The sequence below is a fragment of the Anomaloglossus baeobatrachus genome, chromosome 5 (genome assembly GCF_048569485.1).
Source record: "Anomaloglossus baeobatrachus isolate aAnoBae1 chromosome 5, aAnoBae1.hap1, whole genome shotgun sequence".
NCBI classification, from domain to species: Eukaryota; Metazoa; Chordata; class Amphibia; order Anura; family Aromobatidae; genus Anomaloglossus; species Anomaloglossus baeobatrachus.
The window spans coordinates 63,692,409-63,715,653 of NC_134357.1; the positions used below are offsets into that span (position 1 = coordinate 63,692,409).

Below are 23,245 nucleotides of genomic sequence, written 5' to 3' on the forward strand. Positions count from 1 at the left end.
TTTGACTATTTCAACTTTATTTCTCAGTGTCTTGATCTACAAAACGCATCTGCAGAAACGCAGGTGAAAACGCAGGTAAAAAGCGCTAAAAACGCACTAAAAACGCGGTAAAAACGCATGCGTTTTTAGAGCTAAAAAATGGTCAAAAGCCATTTGGTCAAAAACCAAGGGAAGGAAAACGTGCAGAATAAACTGCAGGTACTCCGACGCCACGTGCGCACATAGCCTTAGGCTGTGTCCACGTTGCTTTTTACCTGCTTTTTCAACTGCAGCGTTTAATGCTAAAAAGGATGTGTTCTGCTTTCAAGCATAGTCTATGGGAATTTGGGTTTCTTGTGCACACTATGCTGTTCAAAATGCTGCCTTTTTGTGGCAGAAAATGGGCAAAAACTCTGCTTTGCAGTTCAAAACGCAAATGGCAAAAACAATTGACATGTTGCTTCTTTGAAAAGCAGAGTTTTTGCCTAAATTTCTGCCACAAAAAGGCAGCATTTTAAACAGCATAGTGTGCACAAGAAACCCAAATTCCCATAGACTTTGCTTGAAAAGCAGAACACATCCATTTTGGCATTAAACGCTGCAGTTGAAAAAGCAGCAAAAAAGCAGGTAAAAAGCAAAGTGGACACATAGCTTTTTCTGTCTGCGGCTAAACGCTGTGGTTTTGGCAGCATTTTTCTACCCAATTTTTACTAGATCTGCATTAGTTTTCTTTAATCACTAGTGAAAACTATGGCAGCTTTTTTTCATATAAATAGTGATAGATCACTGCAATAAACGCAGCATTTAACAGTTGTGCAAGCAGTGATTTACTCACTCTGAGTGTTTCAAAAAACACTGCATGCGTTTACCCCACTGAAATGAATGGGGGAGTTCTGAACAATGATCATTCAGAATAGTGCTGTGTGTATTAGCCCTTAAGAAAAGCATTAAAACTATTAATATAAATTTACTCAAACTTTAAACACAACAATATTGTAGCACACCAACTCCCTTGATGCCTGTGTAGAGAACGGTTTGTTCTAAAGTGACCGTGTCCAGGCATGGCGTCCACATGGAAGCTCTGAAGCTCTGACTTACTTCCATATTTTTAAATATGATCCCATTGCGATCCCAACAGATGTGGCCAGGAACATAGCAGGCACATGTGCATTTTTTGAAATTTTTAAAATTAAACAGTTTTTTTTCGGAAATTCGTTTTACAATTTTGCGTTTTCACGGGTAAAATATTGACAAAGATACTCTTGAAATATCTGGTGAAGGCCTGTATAGTTTCTGAGTAGAATGATGTTTATTTTATCTATCTTTTTTCTAGCCTGCGTTATGAGGAGAAATATAAAAAGCAGGCAACACCGAAATTCACACTTTTCGAACTTTGAAAATCATTAAAAAAAAAACCTAGAATTTTTTTTTTCTTCACGTTTTGCATTCACTGACACTATTACCAAATACCAAAATCTCAAAAGAATTAAAAAGATAGAGGTAAAAATCATTGGTTCACGTGACATGGAATGACCCTATGGTGTTAAGGGGTTTAAAATGTTCCAAAATGAATGGGGAGGGGGGGCATGTATCTTTAGGCTACATTCGCACATACTTGCTGAAATTTCTGGAGCGATTTGACAGCACATGTGCGCTTCAAATCGCTGCAGAAACTGCATAATGGATGCAGTGTTTCTCAGCAGAATAAATGCCGAATTCATGCGCTCAGGATGCTGCCCCCACAATAGGCAGAGTGGGAGCAGCATCCAAAGCGCATTAATTAATTGACATGCTGCTTTTTTGTACGCGCGAATTTGGGTCCAAATTTTGGCATCCAAATCGCTGCGTTCAAAAAAAGCAACGTGCACACGTATCATGCACAATCTACATAGATTGTGCAGAGGATGCATGCATTTACACTGCAGTGCAATAAGCAGCGTGCGCACAAGCCCTTACTCCACACAAGACATTGTCGTACAAAAATTGTTGGACTTTAACCAGTCACTCTGAACTTCAACGTTATAATCAAAGACATTAATTTGCATTCATCAATATCTTACAAAAAATAAATAGTCAATAAAATTGTCTGGCCTTAATTTAGAAATTAGCTAAAATAATACCACTTTTAATGTGGGGTATGACACTAAAGCCTGGCACAATTACCCAGGTTAAATCCGCTGACTATTTAGAAGCTATATTGTACCAAGTTATCCAGTATTTAATAATGCAATGTGTTATTCATAAAAATTCTGATATGCAAGTTCTGTAGATTATCGCTTGAATGGTTCTAGCTTCGTCTAAAGCCACTGAACAGCCTATTAAATAAAATTATTTTTAAACACAATAAAAAAAAAATCTTTACTATAGTAATATTTTAATTAAATACGTATTTAAAAGAAGGGATTTATTTTCCTTTGGCACATTAGGTCAGCATTTAGCATCAACTAACTTTGCCATAGTGTTATGTTATGCTATTTATTACTTTGAGGTGTTTTAATTTAATGTTACAGATTATAGCATTCCACTGCTTAACAAAATTGCTTACATTTCACCTAAAAACAGAGATGAAGCAATTGTTTTGCCTGAGTCAATGAGCTTGCTAATTTGCAGAATTAATGGCTTGCAAATATATGTGAAATACACATAATTCTCCTAAATTAGGCAAAAGGTATAACAAACAGAGATTAAGGCTATGTGCGCACTTTGCTTTTTTACCTGCTTTTCCACTGCTTTTTCAACTGCAGCGTTTTCCTGCCAAAATGCTTGTGTTATGCTTTTCAAGTAAAGTAAATGGGACATTGAGCTTTCTTGTGAGCACTTTGCTGTTCAAAACGCTCCAATTAATTTGCATAAATTTGGGCAAAAACTCAGCGTTTAAAGAAGCAGCATGTCAATTGTTTTTGCCACTTAGGCTGCGTTTCCCATCCATTCAATTTAATACAAAAACTGCAGCGTTTCTAAAAGCATCGCATGAAAACCGCAAGGTGCGCATAGGCTACTTTCTTTGCGTTTTACATACATTTTTAAAGCCAAAAGCATTGTCCTTATCGCCAGAGGATGCTTTTTGAACTGCAACTACCTCGACGCAACGTGCGCACATAACCTAAATCACCCAAGCTTTCGCCACAATTTTGGCAAAAAAAAACCCTGCTTGAAATATCTGTTTTTTCACAACTCAAAGTTGTACAAAAATATTGTATTTTTTGGCATTTTTTTCGATACTCTTTATTTTGCCAGTACTGCAGCTTTCATTTAGATCATTTACACCCCAGAGTGGAATAAAGTACAACAAATATTCTGACAGTGGAGCACAGAAATTGAAAGATGTGCCAAATTTATTAAAGAAGTGCACTCCTATTAATGAATTTGGCACATTTTACTCCAGCACGGCTTTCTTTACCACTAAGGGCAAAATGTCAGTCTTAATTAAAGGCACTCTGTGGGCTTTCCCTAAAATTGGCAATGAACAGCTTACAATTTCTTACTTAAAATTAAAAAAGGTATTCAGTAAAGATGCAACAGTAAAAAGCAAAAAAATATTTGGGGAGAAATTTACTAACAAAATGCATCACAATTCTGTCTCAAAATTAGGAGCCCGTCATGTCTATTAGTGGTTTTAGATGTGCCGGAAAAAAAAAAAAAAGTGTTTGTCAAATACACCACGTTAGAGGAGTTTTTCTATGCACAAAGTTCATTTTAACCAATAAATTTTGGAATAATAAGTTACACAAATAGACATCTAATTGTGGATTATTATTTGTAGATCAAAGTTCTTGTGCTGAGATAATCTTATAAATGTGCCCCTGCTATGTACTGTGTAATGGCACTGTCTGACCGTACAAAGACATGGTCTGATCATACATCTCCTGTGCCGGGGAGGATGCAAATGAGTATACAGAATACAACACGGGATAGCAAATTATTCTTTGAGGTAAAATATTTTTTCATAAACAGACAGGAAAATGTTTTCTCACAGAAGGGATCACAGCTAATTCTATGCTCTCCTTTCTGTAAGGTAAACCATTTCCCTGCCTGTTTATAAAAAATGTTTTAGCTCAAAACACTTTGGAATCCCTTGTTGTAATGTCTGCATACTCGTGTCCTCCCGTACCCAGGAGATGTGGTATGATCAGTACAGACCAAAAGTTTGGACACACCTTCTCATCTCTAGAACAACTGTTAAGAGGAGACTTTGTGCAGCAGGCCTTCATGGTAAAATAGCTGCTAGGAAACCACTGCTAAGGACAGGCAACAAGCAGAAGAGACTTGTTTGGGCTAAAGAACACAAGGAATGGACATTAGACCAATGGAAATCTGTGCTTTGGTCTGATGAGTCCAAATTTGAGATCTTTGGATCCAACCACCGTGTCTTTGTAGAAATGGTGAACGGATGGACTCTACATGGCTGGTTCCCACCGTGAAGCATGGAGGAGGTGTGATGGTGTGGGTATGCTTTGCTGGTGACACTGTTGGGGATTTATTCAAAATTGAAGGCATACTGAACCAGCATGCCAACCACAGCATCTTGCAGCGGCGTGCTATTCCATCCGGTTTGCGTTTAGTTGGACCATCATTTATTTTTCAAACAGGACAATGACCCCCAAAACACACCTCCAGGCAGTGTAAGGGCTATTTGACTAAGAAGGAGAGTGATGGAGTGCTACGCCAGATGACCTGGTCTCCACAGTCACCAGACCTGAACCCAATCGAGATGGTTTGGGGGTGAGCTGGACCGCAGAGTGAAGACAAAAGGGCCAACAAGTGCTAAGCATCTCTGGGAACTTCTTCAAGACTGTTGGAAGACCATTTCCGGTGACTACCTCTTGAAGCTCATCAAGAGAATGCCAAGAGTGTGCAAAGCAGTAATCAAAGCAAAAGGTGGCTACTTTGAAGAACCTAGAATATAAGACATATTTTCAGTTGTTTCACACTTTAAGTATTTCATTCCACATGTGTTAATTCATAGTTTTGATGCCTTCAATGTGAATCTACAATTTTTAGATTCCTGAAAATACAGAAAACTCTCTGAATGAGAAGGTGTGTCCAAACTTTTGGTCTGTACGAATATATATTATATATATTTATTAGCATGCTACGATTTGACTGAAATAAGTAGTGTGATGAAAAATAAACCGAATGCCATACGGACCTTCAGTATAACATCACATATTTACAATTCTGTAAAGTGGGAAACTGTAAATGGTCCATGATTAATAGCTGCTGAGTAAAAATACGGACAGCAAGTGGATGACAAGTGAGAAAGAAAAAAAAAAAAAATTTGACCTTTCTGGAGGAGAATGGAAACTATTTTTTTTCATAAGCTCGTCTGACCTGAGGCTAAGTTCAAATGACAGCATATTAAAAAGATTAAAAAAAAAAAAAAGGCCCAATTTTCATCCAGAAATGTGGGACAACTTAGTTTTTTACTTATCATACAATCTATATTTTTACAGTGGCAGTTAATCATTGGCAGGACCATTTATGGTTTTGTATGTTACAGAATTGTAAAATCAGACGACATGGTGTGGCATACCATTCTTTTCTCGAACCATAGCCTTGTATGGGTGAGTCTAATCCAATTTCAGAGGAAATCTCAGTATGCTACAATTTTTTTATCACACAGGTGGTCAATGGGAGGGGGGGGGATAAATAAATAAATAAATAAATAAATAAAATAATCTGTCATCTGCACTGCCTCATTTTGAATAACATGGGTCACTAAGCCATCTGATTTAAAAAAAAAGAATAAAATAAAATACAACACATACACATATATATATATATATATATATATATATATATATATATATATATATATATATATATATATATATATATATATATATATATATATATATATATATATATATATATATATATATATTATATATTATATATATTTTGTTGGGATAGCACATGTCCGATTTTTATGGTGGTGTGAGCTAGCTCATATAAACAGACTTGCCTCTCCTGAGCCTACACCTATAAAATTAAGGAACTAGTTATGCCCTAGTTAAGAAAAAAATCTTGGGAGGTGAGAATTGTATGGCTAAACCAAAAAGCAGCCACACCCTATAATGTACAATGGAAGGAAAAAAAAAAAAAGCTAACGACCAATTACAAAAAAAAAAAAAAAAGTAATAATTTGATCAAAAGGTTTGATACAAATCTTTCAATTATATGTATAGTAAAACTAGCAGTAATGCAATGTAGAATTCTTATGTACCATATAACGATTCTTTTGCAGTTAGTTTTGTTGCATCTTTTAGTTTCTGCATTAAAGTTGGAGTACCCAGTTTTACGTACTATGATAATCATTACATGCCAAAGAAAAATACTGAATGCTACATTTTAAAACTAAATAAATCAAACCATTGAAAATACACTTCCATTTTCTTGAAGACTAAAAACATGATAATCTTTTAATAGACAAACTGAAAAAAAAAAAAAATTGTATTTGCACAATAGGTTGGCAAAAAACCCCCCCGAACAAACAAAACAGATGCATATATACAGCCATTCACAATAATTCACTTTTAATATCCATGAAAAATTAGCAATGTAAGCATATCAATTTCTTGGCAAATCATGCTTTTTCTATTTACAAATCGAAAAAGAAAAAAACAAAAAGATAAGTCATTAGATTACCCGATTTTGTGTGAAAGAAAAAAAAAAGTGAAAAATTTAGAATGCTTTGTCATTTTCAAAAGGCTTTTTTGTCCAGGTAGTACTGATACACAATTTTGCAAAAAAAAAAAGGAACTTGTACATTGGACATTATAAGACAATGCTGTAAGAATGTACAGTACACACCTGACTGAATATGTACCACAATTGCAGATTTCAAACATTTATACATGGCTTTGTAAACAAGTTGTGCACCGTTAGATCTACAAACAGTGGATTTAGTCAATCACGTACTTAAACTCGCCCATGTCCTTTCCATTTGCTCAATACTATACATGCCGAAAAAGGACAGAAAAATCTGTTGATTGTTTACTGTACAAATCACAGCGTAATTATTTTTTTTTAAGTAATTAAAAAATACAAAAACAACAAAAAAAAATTCTTAAAACAGAAATAGATGGGGAGGAAAAAAAAAAAAAAGGAATATTTGCAATAAGTGAACAGCAACATACTGAACTGGATTCTCGAGTGGCAAATATGGAGTATAGGACATATGAATGATTCTTATTGGAAAAGAAAGAAACCGCAACAGTAGTTTTAAAGTCAAACGTAAAACTGCTAAAACAACGTGTTCCAATCTTTTGTGGCTTCCATTAGATGTCTTTGGCCATGTCCAACCCATTCGTCCTGATTGTCAAATATCCGGCCACAAAACCAGCAGTTGAATTTAGCCTGAAGCTTGTTCGCAGGTGTATTTTTCACAATTTTGTAATTGTTCTTACTAGTTTTTTTTAAGGTCAACTTGAGCACAAATCTCTCCTTTACGGGGCTCAAAGGTTTTCCCCGCCGATGACGCCTTCCGCTTAGACCATCAATAGAACTCAACATTTGGGCCTCTAAGAGAGCTTCAAGTGTTCTTTTGGACAGTGACACTTTTAGAACATGTCCGTTGAATTTTGAGATGGTTCTCATTAGGTTAACAACTTCGGGAACATCGACATCTGGATGGTTCAAGACGACGACTGGCTGATCCCGTCGTGGATACTTGACAGGTTGATTAGCACTGAGAGGATAAAGTCTTAATGTTCTTACAATTTCTTTAGAAATGGTTGGTAAAGGATCCTCTGGAATACTCTCCACATCGACTTCACTTGCATACGACTTAGCCTTGCATTTTCTGTGCAGCATTTGCTTTCGGGGCACATCCACCAAGACATCAACCACTCTTTTCTTTGTCTTAAATTCAGAATCCGCTTCGTAGCTGGCAGAGTCTGAAGCTTTACGTTTACACACTTTGCTTTTAGAGCTTGAAGGATTCAAGTTACTTTGCTTATATCTCAATCTAGACATCTTTGAATTTCCAGAAGAAGAAGGTTGTGAAACTGAATTATCATCACTTGCGGAATGAAAAGATTCATCTGCTTGAGCAGCGCTGGACATGGATCTCAGACAAAGCTTGTTTTCTATTGGCCTACCCTGCAAAGAATTGGAATTGCTGACTTTGTTCGCAGCAGGTGATTTACCACCATATTCATGGATTGCACTAATGTCTTCCTCTTTAACTGATGTCGATGGAGGTACATTCATTTCATTTTTATTCTTTAAGAAAGCGGGCTGCTGCTGCCCATCATCTGGTTTCTTTGGTAGGAGTTTCTGGCCAGTTCTGTTCAACTGAACAGGTTTCTGGGCGTTTATAGGCATATTTTTTGGTAAGACATAGTTCAGAAGTACTGCCTGTTTTCCATCAGGCAAAATGGCATACACTGGCTGTTTCTGAAGTGAGTCAGGATGTTTATTAGCTTCTAAACTCTGGGCTTGTGTTCTGGAACCATCAGAATTTAAACAATATTGAAGGACATTTAGGTTTATTGGAAGCTTTCCTCCTACAGCAGAACTAGAAACAATGTTGGCGGGAATATTATTTGAGGACGTACTCACTATTGGTCTAAAGCCATGAGGTACAGTAGGGCGCTGCAATCTGGGAAGTGCCATTTTGCCTATATTGTTTACTGTGCTGATCATCTGTTGGTTTCCATTGGACACATTTCGTATAGTACCAAAAGGTCCGTTAGCGATAGTTAGTACCATGCCAGGTTTTGTGTTGACCATGACTGGAGTATTAAACCTGTTGCCAGTGGAAAACGTTGCAGTACTGGGTGCATTTGTCTGACTTGAAATAATTTTCAAACCGGATTGGTTAGTTGGTACAATCGGCAGCATAAATCTATTAGAACCAGAGGGATACAAAACAGGGTTTGCTTGCGGCATTCCGGAAACCTGTGGATTATGATACAGCTGGAAAGGTACTGGACCACTTGTAGGTTTTGCCATGCAGATCATTTTGTCTTTTGCCAGTTGCTGGTTAACTATTGCATCAGAGTGCGTTTTCAGAAGCTCACTCACTCTTGTGGGTTGAGAAGATCTAATACTGGATCCAGGAGATACTGGTTCCTGTTTTAAGAATACAGATGAAGGTGTATTACCATTTTGTTGACGGTTGTCAAATTTTGGAATTGGGCTTGACAATGGTTGAGCTGGACTCGACAATGGTTGTACTGGGCTTGACAACGGTTGCTTTGGAAAGGCAAATGCATTACCGACGGGATGTGGGCTTTGGGAGTTCACCGTGCCAATTTTATCATTTACCCTTTTATTGTCCTGCAGCATGTTGTGCAGGTAAGTATTTTTTGCAACAGGTTTTGGATCCGATGGTCGATTTTGTAAAGAAAATACTGAAGTAATCCTTGGCATGAATGCTATATTTTCAGGCTTATTAGCCTCTGCTGGTCTTGGCATTCTGTCATTCATTTGAGCATTTCTTACAGGAAAGTCATTTTTAGCAATATAGTTGGGACTTGTACCGGGGAAAATCCCAAGACCACTTGGTGTTGAAGCACGCAACATTGTGTTAAAGTTTTTGCCTGCATAAAAAGTCTTAGGTTTTGGCCCAGCAACTTCATTATTTTGTTGAGGTCTGACCAAGAAGCCAGTTGTTGGGTCTATACTTAGACGAGCTGCTGCAGGGGATGGATGCATCCTATCACCAGATGATTCATAGGTGTGATCAGTGTCGAAAAACTGCTGCTCATTAATGTTGTATTCTGCAGGTTCTTCTTTAATCTTCGGAAAATCAGAAGCAGAGGATGAATTAGCCTTATTAACAATATTCACATTTTTATGTAATGGCTCATGATATTGTTGCCGGCTAGCTGGAGGAGTCAGCTTAGCCATAGATTCATTTTTTCTTGCCATAAGTGAACCAAGAGCCGTTGTTAAATTTCGCAATGACCCTGCCTGTTTGTCTACTGGAGCCGCAGGTGAAGAAGCTGGAATGGAAGGCGGTCTGTATGATGGCGTTGAACGGTTATCTTTAGTGTTAGGAGACGCTCCATATGATGCATGCATAGAGCCCTGAGAGAAACGTGGCAAACTGTTTGATGACTGAGGTGACGGCTGTGTAGTATTAGCAGCCTGCTTATTTGTTGGCAGTAATTTAATGACAAGGTTTTGCTTCCCATTGACCATCTTGTAGCCCACAAAGGTTGCAGTGTAATTTGCTGGAACTGTAATTTTGTTGTTTTTCACCATCAGTACAGTGGGGCCATGGACGGCATTTTGCAAAAGACCCATGTTCCCTTGACTGATTGAATCCTCTTTATTACACTGTATTGTGGTTACGGAAGGATTTCCATCTTTTACAGTTGGTGCAACTTCAGCGTTAAATCTGGGAACGTTTGGTGGTTGCTTCTTGTCTGCAAATTTTTGTTGAGGCCTAGTAGTGTTATCATTGCTTTCTCCAATCTTTTCAAGAAGAGGGTTATTGCCATCATGCCTCCAGGGTGAATTATCTTGACTTTCAGGTGGAAATTTTTTCATGACAGGCTTTATTAGTCCAGGATTTGTCTGTACCATTTGTGCCTTGGAATTGTCCTGTCCAATATCCTCCCTTGTATGAATTTGTTCCCTGTGCCTCGCTAGGATGTGTTTTACTATAAAATCTTTCCGCATTGCGCTGTAATTGCAGTACTGACAGCTAAATGGCAGCATGGTACTGTGTCCCTGAAGATGTCTCTGAAACTCAATTTTTGAGTAGCTGATGTGATTGCATTTTTGACATGCAAACTCTATTCCGTTGTGCCTGTGAATGTGTTGAACAAACGTTCCGACATCTCTGGTCGAAAATCTGCATTTTGAACAGTTGAAGTGGCCATTAACACAGTGCATAACTGTGAAATGTTTCGTTAAGCCCAGCAAGGTATATAAAAAGTTATTGTTACATATTTCACATTTTACTAGAGCACTCCGGTGAGTTTTTCTATGTTGTTTAAATTCCTGAAAATCGTTTGCAGTGAAATTACACATCTCGCAGGGATAGAGAGGCAGCTCTCCATTGTGACATATGAGAAAGTGTTTTTGAAGATCATTGGGGCTGTATCGGATTCCATTTTTGCATTTCTGGCAGAAGAAGTGAAGAACCTTTGCGGCCATATTGGCAGAATCATCGTCTAGGTTTGGTTCTATTTTAATGTCAGCCATTTCTTCATCGAGGTCATTTAGGTTTCCTTTAGCAAACGATTTCCTGGCTGTCTGTTTTTTGCATGGCGACTTGGATGACATTTCGGCCATGTCGCATAAAGCGCCTTCTTCTTGTGTAAAGTTTTCATCCATTCCATGCATGAACCTTTCATTTAGAGAAAACGATGAGGACAGACTGTTTGGTTCGCAAGAAGCAAAAGCGTCCCCACTGAAGTCCCATGGAGCATCTTTTGATGATGCAGGTCCTTCATTGTCCATAAAAAAGTCTTTACTGGGTGATCTCATTATAAGAGATGATCCTTTTAGAAATGTGATGCAAATTCTGTCATTCAAATGACCTTTGGAAAGAAAAACAAAATTAAATTAAAATAGTAATATACTATAAATCTATAATAATTTATCAGATGCACTAATAATAATAATTATATAAAGTTTATTATTTTCAAAATGTAAAAAACTGAAAGGCTAAACAATTACCATAACATAATTAAAAAGTAAAATGTTAAAGTAAGTAATGTCTGTAAAGATAAAACATATCTTACCTAAGAAAGCATCATGCTCTATATAATTCCACAGTTATATTTCTGGGTAAGAAACGAGAACCTAAACAGAAAGAAATGAAAACTATCAAAATATGAAGATCAATTATCTGACAAAGATAATACAATTCTATAATTTTACAATATTTAAAATTTATTTTTATATATAATAAAATAAAAACTCCATCTCCCTATTAATACATTTCTAGAACTTTTTTTTTTTTTTTTTTACTATTACAGCCCAAATGAAATAAGCTTTTATCCATTAACACTTAAGCAGAAATTTTAATAGAGCGATGACATAACATTTACATAAATTTCTCCCCAATCCAGCAAGTGCATCAGCGGAGATGCATTTTGTAATGCAATGACATTAATGTAATGTTGTAATTTATTCGCATTCTAAAATAAAGAGGAAAAAAAATGTAATTGCTGAGAAAATATATGCCATTATTAAATAATGCAGAGCAGATGTGCAAAATAGAAATAGCTAAATAAATAATCTTAGTAATAAAATCTAAACATCTAAACATTAAACATCTTCTAAAATGTACTATTTTTAGATTTTTTCATAAATATAATTTAACTTTTCAATTAATTCCTACAGGGAACGATTGCTAACAAAAAATGGACCTGCCTTTTTGTAAAAAAACAAAAAAAACAAAAAACCTAGAAAAGCAAATGAATCAAGATGATTCTTTTATATTTCAAAACCTGTTGGTGAGAAACATTAAACAATTAGGCCGTATTTAAAAAAAAAAAAAAAAAAAAAAAAAAAAAAAAAGAAGAGGATGTTCCCACCCTTACTTATTAAATTAACTGGTGACTTCAAAAGCTTGCATTGATAATTTAAAGCTCAGACCATAAAAGCCAATAAAAAATAAAAATAACCATGATCAGATAGAAAAATAGTGCAGCAGTAGGCGACCAACTCAACTTTATTAATGAAGAAATGCTTTTATTATTTTAAATATATTGTATGTTCCTCTTTAATAAAGTTTAAAAATAAATATGTATATTATACATTTATTTTTCATCCTTATTATAATGGAAGAGATATATAGATATATATAGATATATATATATATATATATATATATATATATATATATATCTATACATCTATTTTTTTATAACAAAGTTGAAACAAATATACATATTTATTTTTCAACTAATATATATATATATGTTTTGTTTATAATAAAGCTGAAACATAAATATACATATTTTTCAACTTCATTAAAGAGGGATATTATAGAATATCCCTTTTTAATGAAGTTGAAAAATATATATATTTATGTTTCAGCTTTATTATAAACAAAACATATATATTATATAATATAATTTATTAATGAAGTTGAAAAATAAATATGTATATTTATATTTTAACTTTATTATTAAATATATTATATATATATATATAAAAAATATATATAATATAATATATATATATACATATATATATATATATATATATATATATATATATATTATATTTTTTTTTTTTTAATAAAGTTAAAACATAAATAGATATTTATTTTTCAACTTCATTAATATATAAATTATTAATATAGATATTAATGAAGTTGAAAAATAAATATATATTTTTTTTATTTTTAATACTAAAGTTGAAATATAAATATACATATCTCTTTTTCAACACACACACACACACACACACACACACACACACACACACACACACACACACACACACACATATATCTTCCTTTATAAGTTGAGTTGGTAGCCTACTCCTGTAGTATATATACACATGTACACTAAGCAAAAAAGGTTGAAGCATTGAAGCATTTATCACAGAAAGGCCGGAGATTCTAGAAGGCACAGTGCAAAATTATTCACCATCCAAGGAAGCACTTAGATCAACATCAACGAGCAAATGCAAATTTTTGCAGTGAGCAATGTTTATGCCCAGGCAAAGCCACTGACAGCCCAGCAACACCCAGTACTGTTGTGTTAAAAAAAAGACAGCAAGAAAAATTTTACATGAAATTGTAAAGAAATCAGTCTATGCTGCATAACAGAATAAGGCAACATGGTTTACAAAAAAAAAATAATGAATTCTTAAAAATAAAAAAATACTAGTTACTAAAAAAAATAAATAAAATTATATACACATACTGTATATAGATATATTTACTTGGAGATTACATTGACAAATAAAATAGAAGATTCGTCTTGTAAATTCCAGCACAAGAGTCATGTAATAGGGCACTCTCTTATACATATGCTGACTAGCACAAGGCTGGGCGTTACCCTGATGAGGTCACCATGGGAAACGTAGTTTTTCCAATTAATATTGTAAAAAAAAAAAATACAATTTTTATCCCTCTGGTTTTCTTATGCCTTTTTTACCATTACATATTTATTAAAAAAATAAAAATAGGATTCTATACAATTTCAAGCCTTTACTTGCAAATTTTTCATTTTACCAGATGTGACCTAACAACGGGCATGGCTCCAGCTCCATCTCATATTACACGGTTGTTCAACTTGAAGAAGACCCCCTTAACAGATTTCACTTTGTACAATATTAAATGAGTATCTTAACCCTAGAACGCGCAACCATAGAAATCTACCATAGAAAACAAGTGACCTAGCAGGCCTGCGAGGCCCCAGGTGTGCGTTCTAGGGTTAAACCTGATGAAGCTGTTTTACTCACTGTGAAAATCCTTGTCAAAATGGCTGTTTAATCCTGACATAGATGAGCATTAGAGCTGCTCATGTAAAAAAAAAAATAAAAATATAGGCAAGAAAACTTTCAATAAGGCTTATACAAACATGGATTCTCAAAGTAAGCACACCAGGCTCATTAGGTCAAAGAGATCTATGGATGTGCTTTGTATTGTGAAACTTCATGACAGATCCACTTTAAATCTTATATTATACAAATAATAATATGCACGCAACTCATCTCGATGCAAAATGCTCAGTGCCATTATATTTTTGGCTTTTATAGCTTATTGTGATATGTATAGAAATGGTCTTCATTCCCTACTTATTACTATTGTTTATGTTGGTAAATGTCAGTGAAATTTCCTCTAAGAAAACTGTCCACTCATTAGGCTGCTGTGAGTTGCAATTAGATTGTTAATTTATTTTTCCCACACTTTTAGGAATTAGATTTAATATTTATATAAAATAAATTTCTTGCACCGTTAGGATTTATTGCATATATTTAAAATGTAACATTTAATAGATTAATTTTTAGTAAAACATTTAAAACTAAAATCTCTAAAAGTAATTTACTTTTGACTTTTACATTCAACAGAAATAAAAATGATGCAACATGAATCTAATGAAACAGCGCAAATCACACGGACGCATCGTTTCATTGACTTGACCACCAATTGAAATCTTCTCTCATATTTCACTAAAACTAAGTTACAAAATACACACATACATACACATATACATATACATATATATATATATATATATATATATATATATATATACACACACACACACACACACACACACACACACACACACGCACACACACACACACACATCTTGCTTGTTCAGGATCTGTGATGCTACCCAATAGATATATACTCTGCTTAAAAATAAAAAAAAATAGAGAAAAGACACGCTTTTTACTTCCGTCTGTATCAACAATCAATACATGACGCATGCATCTGATTTGGTAACTCACTTTTGGTAAAATTCTGCAATGCAATTGTGATTGGATCTGGTACAATACACACAGCAATTTTACAGGTGCACTTTGCTGGCAGGAAGGAGAATTCTACTCAATCCTTCAGTTACTACATTAACAGGTTAAATTTTTCCAAGGCAAACGCTGCAGTGACTTCCCACCAGAAAATGCCTGGTCATTAGTGCACTAAACCCGGCCGGCCCTGCACTAAGTGCACTTTGAACAACCTGTAAATGTTGACTTTCTTGCTTCCAGCTATTTATCCTAGTCAGGCAGCCAAACCCGGCCCCTCTCCAGCCGCCTCCTGCATTCTCAAGGTCTATGGCCACCTTATCTTCTGTTTCCCCTAAAAGCCAACCCTCCACCCTCATGTGCAAAAATGCATTCAAATTTCCAATAAATTATAACTTTTTCCAATGTCTTACTGTATTCTTTACTTTTTTTTTGGAAAACAAATGTAAAAGACTTCTCATCTCTATCACAATCTGCTACCTTGAAGGTGGAGAGGGATGATCAGCAACCAAAATGCCCCAATATTACAGGTGTTTCTCTTTTGCAAGAGGGGGAGACTGGCAAATAACTACCACAATATTGCAAGTTAACCCTCCCGCCCAACAAAAAAAGTCTAAACGGTGCCTTGGCTGCTGTGATCCCCGCCCCTTTCCCTCCATGCCATTGTTCAACCACTCCACAATTTTGTGTTTTAAGTAGAGGAAAACTAGAGAAATGCTAATGACGAGAGGCAATGGCATCCATAATACTCAATCACAAGCGGGGGGCACTTGGGGAGCTGAAAAATGCAGCAATTTCAAAGCAATGGACTCCAATGTCACCCAACAAATGCCCAACATTGTCATCCTACAAGGACGAGGGGAGAAGTAACAAAAGGTTAACTGAGAATCAATGAATGCCAATGACGACAATTATACTCAACGGGTTCCCTCCAATTTCCCAGTACCAAAAACACAATGAATGTGAGATTTATCATAAGGGGGGGAGAGGAGACTCCCCTGAACCCACGAAAAATGTAGCAATTTCAAAGCAACGGATGCCAATTATGTCCTACAAATTCCCAGCACTAAAACGGGGAGCTGAAAAACTGCAATGGATGCCAACGACAATAATTATACTCAAAAGGTACCAAAACCACAACGAATTTCAAAGCCATGGATGCCAATGATGTCCAACAAGGACACTAGGAGTAAAAACAGGTTAATTTTGAAGCAATGGATGCCAATGAGGTCAATTATACTCAATGGATTCCCTTCAATTGGCCTGTACCAAAAACACAATGAATGTAGCATTTATTATATGGGGGGCACTTGGGGGAGCAGAAAATGTGGCAATATACTAATAACGTCTAACAAATTCCCAGCACCAAAAACATGTTGCCTGTGATTTTTATAATAATGGGGAGGTGGGCATGGGGAGTCGAAAAAGTGGTTAACTTTGAGGCAATGGATGCCAACGACAACAATTATACTCAACAGATAGCAAAAACACAACGAATATAGCATTTATCATAAAGGGTGGCATTTGAAGAGTTGGAAAATGCTTCATGGATACCAATCACGTCCAACAAATGCACAGCACCAAAAAAAAAGAAAAAGGCCAACTGTGAAGGGGGGGCATGGTGAGCCACAAAACTGGTTAATTTTGAAGCAATGGATGTCAACGATGGCAATTATATTCAACGGGTAACAAAAAACACAACAGTTGTGGCATTTATCACAGAGTGGGGCATTTGGGGAGTTGGAAAATGCGGCAATTTCAAAGCAATGGACACCAACATCCACCGGATGCACAGCAACAAAAACTTGATGACTGAGTTTTATTGTAAAGGGGGGCTTGGGGAGCAGAAAAACTGGTTAATTTTGAAGCAATGGATGAAAACAACGACAAGTATACTCAACGGATACCAAAAACACAAAGAATGTAGCGTTTATCATAAAAGGGGGGCACTTGTGGGCAACTTCCAAGTGATGGATTTAATTCTATTGAATGGGAGTCCTATAAGACCCCGGGACCAAAAACACGATTTACTTGGCTTTTCTCATAAGAAAAGTGGAAAAATTGAGCAATTTTTAATCAATAGCTGCCAATGGGAAACAGACACCCCAACACGCAACAAATCAAACAGTTATACTCGACAGGTTCCAAAAACACAACGAATGTCATAGTTATCACTGGAGGCACTCGGGGAGCGGAAAAACGTGGAAAACTCAAAGCAATGGATACCAATGTTGTCCAACAAATTTTCATTACTAAAACCACGATGCATGTGAATTTTATCATAGGGGTGGAGATGGGAGGATGGGGGTGGAGCTGGGGGCTTGGAAAGCTGAAAAACTTGGTAATTTTGAAGAAATGGACGCCAACGACTCAACGTAAACCAAGAACACAACGAATTTAGCAGTTATCATAAAGGGGGACATGGAGAGAAGAAAAACTGGGTAATTTTGAAGCAATGGATGCCAATTGTACTCAACAGGTACCAAAAACTCCCAACAAATGTAATATTTATCATAATGGGGGGGGGGACACTCGGGGGAGCTAAAAAATATGGCAATTTCAAAGCAATGGATACCAATGATGCCCAGCACCAAAAACGTGACTTAAGGGGTGGGGGGGGGGGGGCATGGGGAGCCAAAAAACTGGTTAATTTTGAAGCAATAGATGACAACGACAATAATTATACTCAACGGGTACCAAAAACACAACGAATGTAGTATTATCATAAAGGGGGGCATGGAGAGATGAAAAACTGGGTAATTTTGAAGCAATGGATGCCAATGAAACTCAACGGGTACCAAAAACTCCAACAAATGTAACATTTATCATAATGGAGGGGGCACAAGGGGAGCTGAAAAATATGGCAATTTCAAAGCAATGGATACCAATGACATCCAACAAATGCCTAGCACCGAAAACATGACGACTGTGAATCGGGGTGGGGGAGGGAGCATGAGGAGCCTTAACATTGGTTACTTTTGAAGCAATAGATTCCAACAACAATAATTATACCCAACGGGTACCAAATACACAACTAGTGTAGCATTTATCATAAAGGTGGTCATGGGGAGCCGAACAAGTTGTTCATTTTGAAGCAATGGATGTCAACGGGTACCAAAAACGCCAGCGAATGTAACATTTATCATAATGGGGGGGGGGGGGGGCACTCGGGGGGCTCAAAAAATGTGCTAATTTCAAAGCAATAATGCCCAGCACCAAAAATATGACTGAAGGGGGGTGGCATCAGGAGCCAAAAAAAATGGTTAATTTTGAAGCAATAGATGCCAACAAGAACTATACACAACGGAAACAAAAAACACAACAAATGTAGCATTATCATAAAGGGGGCATGGAGACATGAAAAACTGGGTAATTTCGAAGCAATGGATGCAAATGGGCGCTAGACACCCCAAAAACACAACAGATCATAAAGGGGGGCACTTGGTGCAATCCTAAAGCACTTGCGCTGCAATGACCAAGGATGGGACTTTTCATCTAAGAATAGGGGTATGGGGTAAACAAAAGGCGCCCCTACACCCCAATTTATGCAAACTCACCCCAAATTGGCTATTAGACCATTTGGGGTCTGGAAATACATAAAGCTGCTCCTGTTATAAAGCATATATACATAAATAGTGAAATGCATGTGAGGATAATGGTAAAATGCTCTCCCAGCCTGCTGAGGCAGAAGCATGGATGCAGGGGCTGCAGGGGGCACATCCATTGCACAAGGCTCAGTGTGCACCACCACAGCCATGTCTGCAGGCACCATGCACGCTGAGGGGAGCAGCCCGAGCCCCGGCGCCATGGTGCACACACTGGCGCTCACACAGCAGAGGGGAGCAGGCACGGCGGAGGGACACCGCCACCCCTCATGTGACTGCTCGCACATAAAGGAGTGCGGCCATTTCGTGGGGCGTCATCCGCGCGGCCGCTGCCCGGGGTCCCCCCTCTCCTCCCCGCTCTCCGCCGGCGCTAAGTTTCCCAACTTTCGCTAACTTTATACAACCGCTCACCCCCCCGGTCCGCCATTCCCCCCCTCCGCCCACGTCCAATGTTACAAAGTCAACCGAACTTTCCTCCTCACCCATTGCAAGCAAAAAAAATCCCCGCTCTCTCCCGCGAGAAGCGCCGTCTCCCAATGCCCGCGCCAAGGCTGCAAATAAAAATTACCTCGTTTTTTTCCCCCTCTTCATATGCTGCCCGAGTCACCGTTGGCGGCCATGACACTTACATCCGGGGATTGTCCTGGTTTCGGTAGACCTAAAATGGACTCCCAAGCAGAGACGGCGGAGGGATCCGCGCTCCACCTCATCTGTGTGATGAGGCCGCTCTCCCCTAGAATCATTGTTGCATAGAGCCAATGTGTGTTCTGTGTCAGATTCTCCATGTCATGTCCACGGCCACGCAACACGCAGGGATTCATTCCTCACCGGCTGCAGGAGATTCTCTGCTGCCTACAGCCATTGTTTTTGTGCAGTATCATCAAGTTTAAGTGAATACACATGGCACACAACAGTGTACAGTGCTGGGACTATTTTTCATCAAGTGCTTCTTCCTGTATATGCAAAAAAAACCCTGAGGAAAATTCCCCCTGATCTCATGAGGCAAAATAAGACAATAAATGCAATTTCTCTGCCACATCTCTATGTGAAACACCTCAAACTGAACACTACATATTAGCACAAGCTGCATTGACTTTTACTCTGTTATGTCAATGAAGTTTTTTGTCTATATGTGTTGGTTGACTTTGAATTCATCATGACTTGATGTTTTCATGAATTGCATCATTACTCTGCTGTTTAGTTTTTTTTTAATAAAGTCTTTTTTTATTATTATTATTTTACGATGTTGACTGTGTTTCTAGTGATTTATAAAGCATGAGTTAAAGACAACGCAAAACACCTCAGTACATGAGATAATTACCTACCGCCCCAAAATTAAGATGGACGCTGCCCTGACCGACTACGGGCTCCATTTTGGAAGGTTATTAAATTAACAAAGATAAATGGTGACAAATGGGAAGGGAAACGTCGCAGTGATGTCATTGAAACGGCTGATAAATAAGTCTAAATTTAGATTTACTATTTCTCAACTAGATAGATAGATAATGAAATCTCCCCTAAAGACCACCTCTTTGAGAAGACCACTGCTTATCCACGCCAGATTTTCTGTTATAGATTTTTAAACATGTATTATGCCTAATCTTCATCTTTTTTTGAGAAGACTACCCAGGGAAAGACCACTTTTCACTGCAATTTTCTGCAGCCATTGATAAGGGGTTTTACTATCTATCTATCTATCTATGGAGATAGATAGATAGATAGATAGATAGAAAGAAAGATAGAAGGCTAGATCGAAGGCTAGATAGATGGATAGATTGATCAATAGATAAGATAGATAGAAAATAGGATAGATAGATAGATAGATAGATAGATAGATAGATAGATAGATAGATAGATAGATAGATAGGATGGCTAGAAGGATAGATAGACAGAAGGATACATAGAAGGATACATAGATAAATAGATAGATGGATATATAGAAAGATAGATAGAAGGATAGATAGACAGATATAGGGATAGATAGAAGGATAGATAGAAAGATAAATAGATAGAAGGATATATAAAAGAATATCTAGATAGATAGAATGATATATAGAAAGATAGAAGGATAGATAGATAGAAGGATAGACAGAAGGATACATAGAAGGATACATAGATAAATAGATAGATGGATATATAGAAAGATAGAAGGATAAATAGACAGATAGAGGGATAGATAGAAGGATAAATAGACAGATAGAGGGATAGATAGAAGGATAGATAGAAAGATAAATAGATAGAAGGATATATAAAAGAATATCTAGATAGATAGAATGATATATCGAAAGATAGAAGGATAGATAGATAGATAGATAAATAGAAGGATAGATAGATAAATAGATAGATGGATGGATAGATAGATAGACAGATAGATAGATAGATGGATAGATAGATAGATAGATAGATAGATAGATAGATGGATAGATAGAAAAAATGAAGCAGTATAACATGCAAAAAAAAAATTGCGGTGCTAGCCTCCTGGATTAACAATTGCATAATCCATCAGATATATAAAAATATGAAAAAGCAGCACTCCGAGAATAAATAAAAAACGTGGACTTTCTTAACCCATGTGGTGACGTTTCACTCCTATCACAGAACCTTGCTTTAGAAGAGTGCTTCCTCTTCTTATTTTTAGATAGATATATAGAAGGATATATAGAAGGAGAGATAGATAGATAGATAGAAGGATATATAGAAGGATAGATAGATAGATAGAAAAAAAAATGAGGCAGTATAATATGCAAAATAATGCAAATAAAAAAACCTACGGTGCTAGCCTCCTGGACTAACAATACCATAATCTGTCAGATATATAAAAATATGAAAAGGCTGCAATCCATGAATAAATAAAAAAACATATACTTTCTTAACCCATGTGGTGACGTTTCGGTCCTATCACAGAAGCTTGCATCAGAAGAATGTTTCCTCTTCATATTTTTAAATAGATAGATAGATAGATAGATAGATAGTAAAACCCCTTAGTGATGACTACTGTAAATTGCATTGAAAGGTGGTCTTTCTGTGTGGGGTCTTCAATTTCCACAGCAATTATTTATATAGATAAGAGGTATTACTATATACTATTACTAAGGGTAATCTATCTGTCTATTCATCTATAGATACAAGGATAGTTAGATAGGCAGATAGATAGATGAAATAGATGAAATAGATAGTGAACCCCCTTAGTGATGACTATGACTTTGCATTGAAAAGTGATCTTTCTGTGGATAGTCTTCTACTTATGTGTATTTATTATATACATAAACACATTTCCTTTTTATTTTAGGAAAAAAATATACAGTGCAGACCAAAAGTTTGGACACCCTTCTCATTCAAAGAGTTTTCTTTATTTTCATGACTCTGAAAATTGTAGATTCACATTGAAGGCATCAAAACTATGAATTAACACATGTGGAATAATTAACAAAAAAGTGTGAAACAACTGAAAATATGTCTTATATTCTAGGTTCCTCAAAGTAACCACCTTTTGCTTTGATTACTGCTTTGCACACTTTTGGCATTCTCTTGATCAACTTCAAGAGGTAGTCACCGGAAATGATTTTCACTTCACAGGTGTGCCCTGTCAGGTTTAATAAGTGGGATTTCTTGCCTTAAAAATGGGGTTGGGACCATCAGTTGTGTTGTGCAGAAGTCTGGTGGATACACAGCTGATAGAAATACTGAATAGACTGTTAGAATTTGTATTATGGCAAGAAAAAAGCAGCTAAGTAAAGAAAAACAAGTAGCCATCATTACTTTAAGAAATGAAGATCATTCAGTCTGAAAAATTGGGGAAAACTTTGAAAGTGTCTCCAAGTGCAGTGGCAAAACCATCAAACGCTACAAAGAAACTGGCTCACATGAGGGCTGCCCCAGAAAAGGAAGACCAAGAGTCACCTCTGTTGCGAAGGATAAGTTTATCCGAGTCACGAGCCTCAGAAATCGCAGGTTAACTGCAGCTCAGATTAGAGACCAGGTCAATGCCACACAGAGTTCTAGCAGCAGACACATCTCTAGAACAACTGTTAAGAGGAGACTTTGTTCAGCAGGCCTCCATGGTAAAATAGCTGCTAGAAACCACTGCTAAGGACAGGCAACAAGCAGAAGAAACTTGTTTGGGCTAAAGAACACAAGGAATGGACATTAGACCAGTGGAAATCTGTGCTTTGGTCTGATGAGTCCAAATTTGAGATCTTTCGATCCAACCACCGTGTCTTTGTGCGACGCAGAAAAGGTGAATGGATGGACTCTACATGCCGGTT

General features: G+C 36.7%; 1 protein-coding gene across 1 annotated transcript; it reads right to left on the reverse strand.

Moving 5' to 3' along the window:
• Positions 1-6,405: 6,405 nt before the first annotated feature.
• On the reverse strand, positions 6,406-19,652 carry ZNF518A (zinc finger protein 518A). Its single transcript, XM_075348554.1, has 3 exons — positions 19,549-19,652; positions 11,685-11,745; positions 6,406-11,480 (listed from the first exon to the last, which is right to left on the reverse strand). The coding sequence occupies exon 3, from the start codon at positions 11,425-11,427 to the stop codon at positions 7,225-7,227; it is 4,203 nt and encodes a 1,400-aa protein (XP_075204669.1). The 5' UTR covers positions 11,428-11,480; positions 11,685-11,745; positions 19,549-19,652; the 3' UTR covers positions 6,406-7,224.
• Between the last annotated feature and the right edge of the window lie 3,593 nt (positions 19,653-23,245).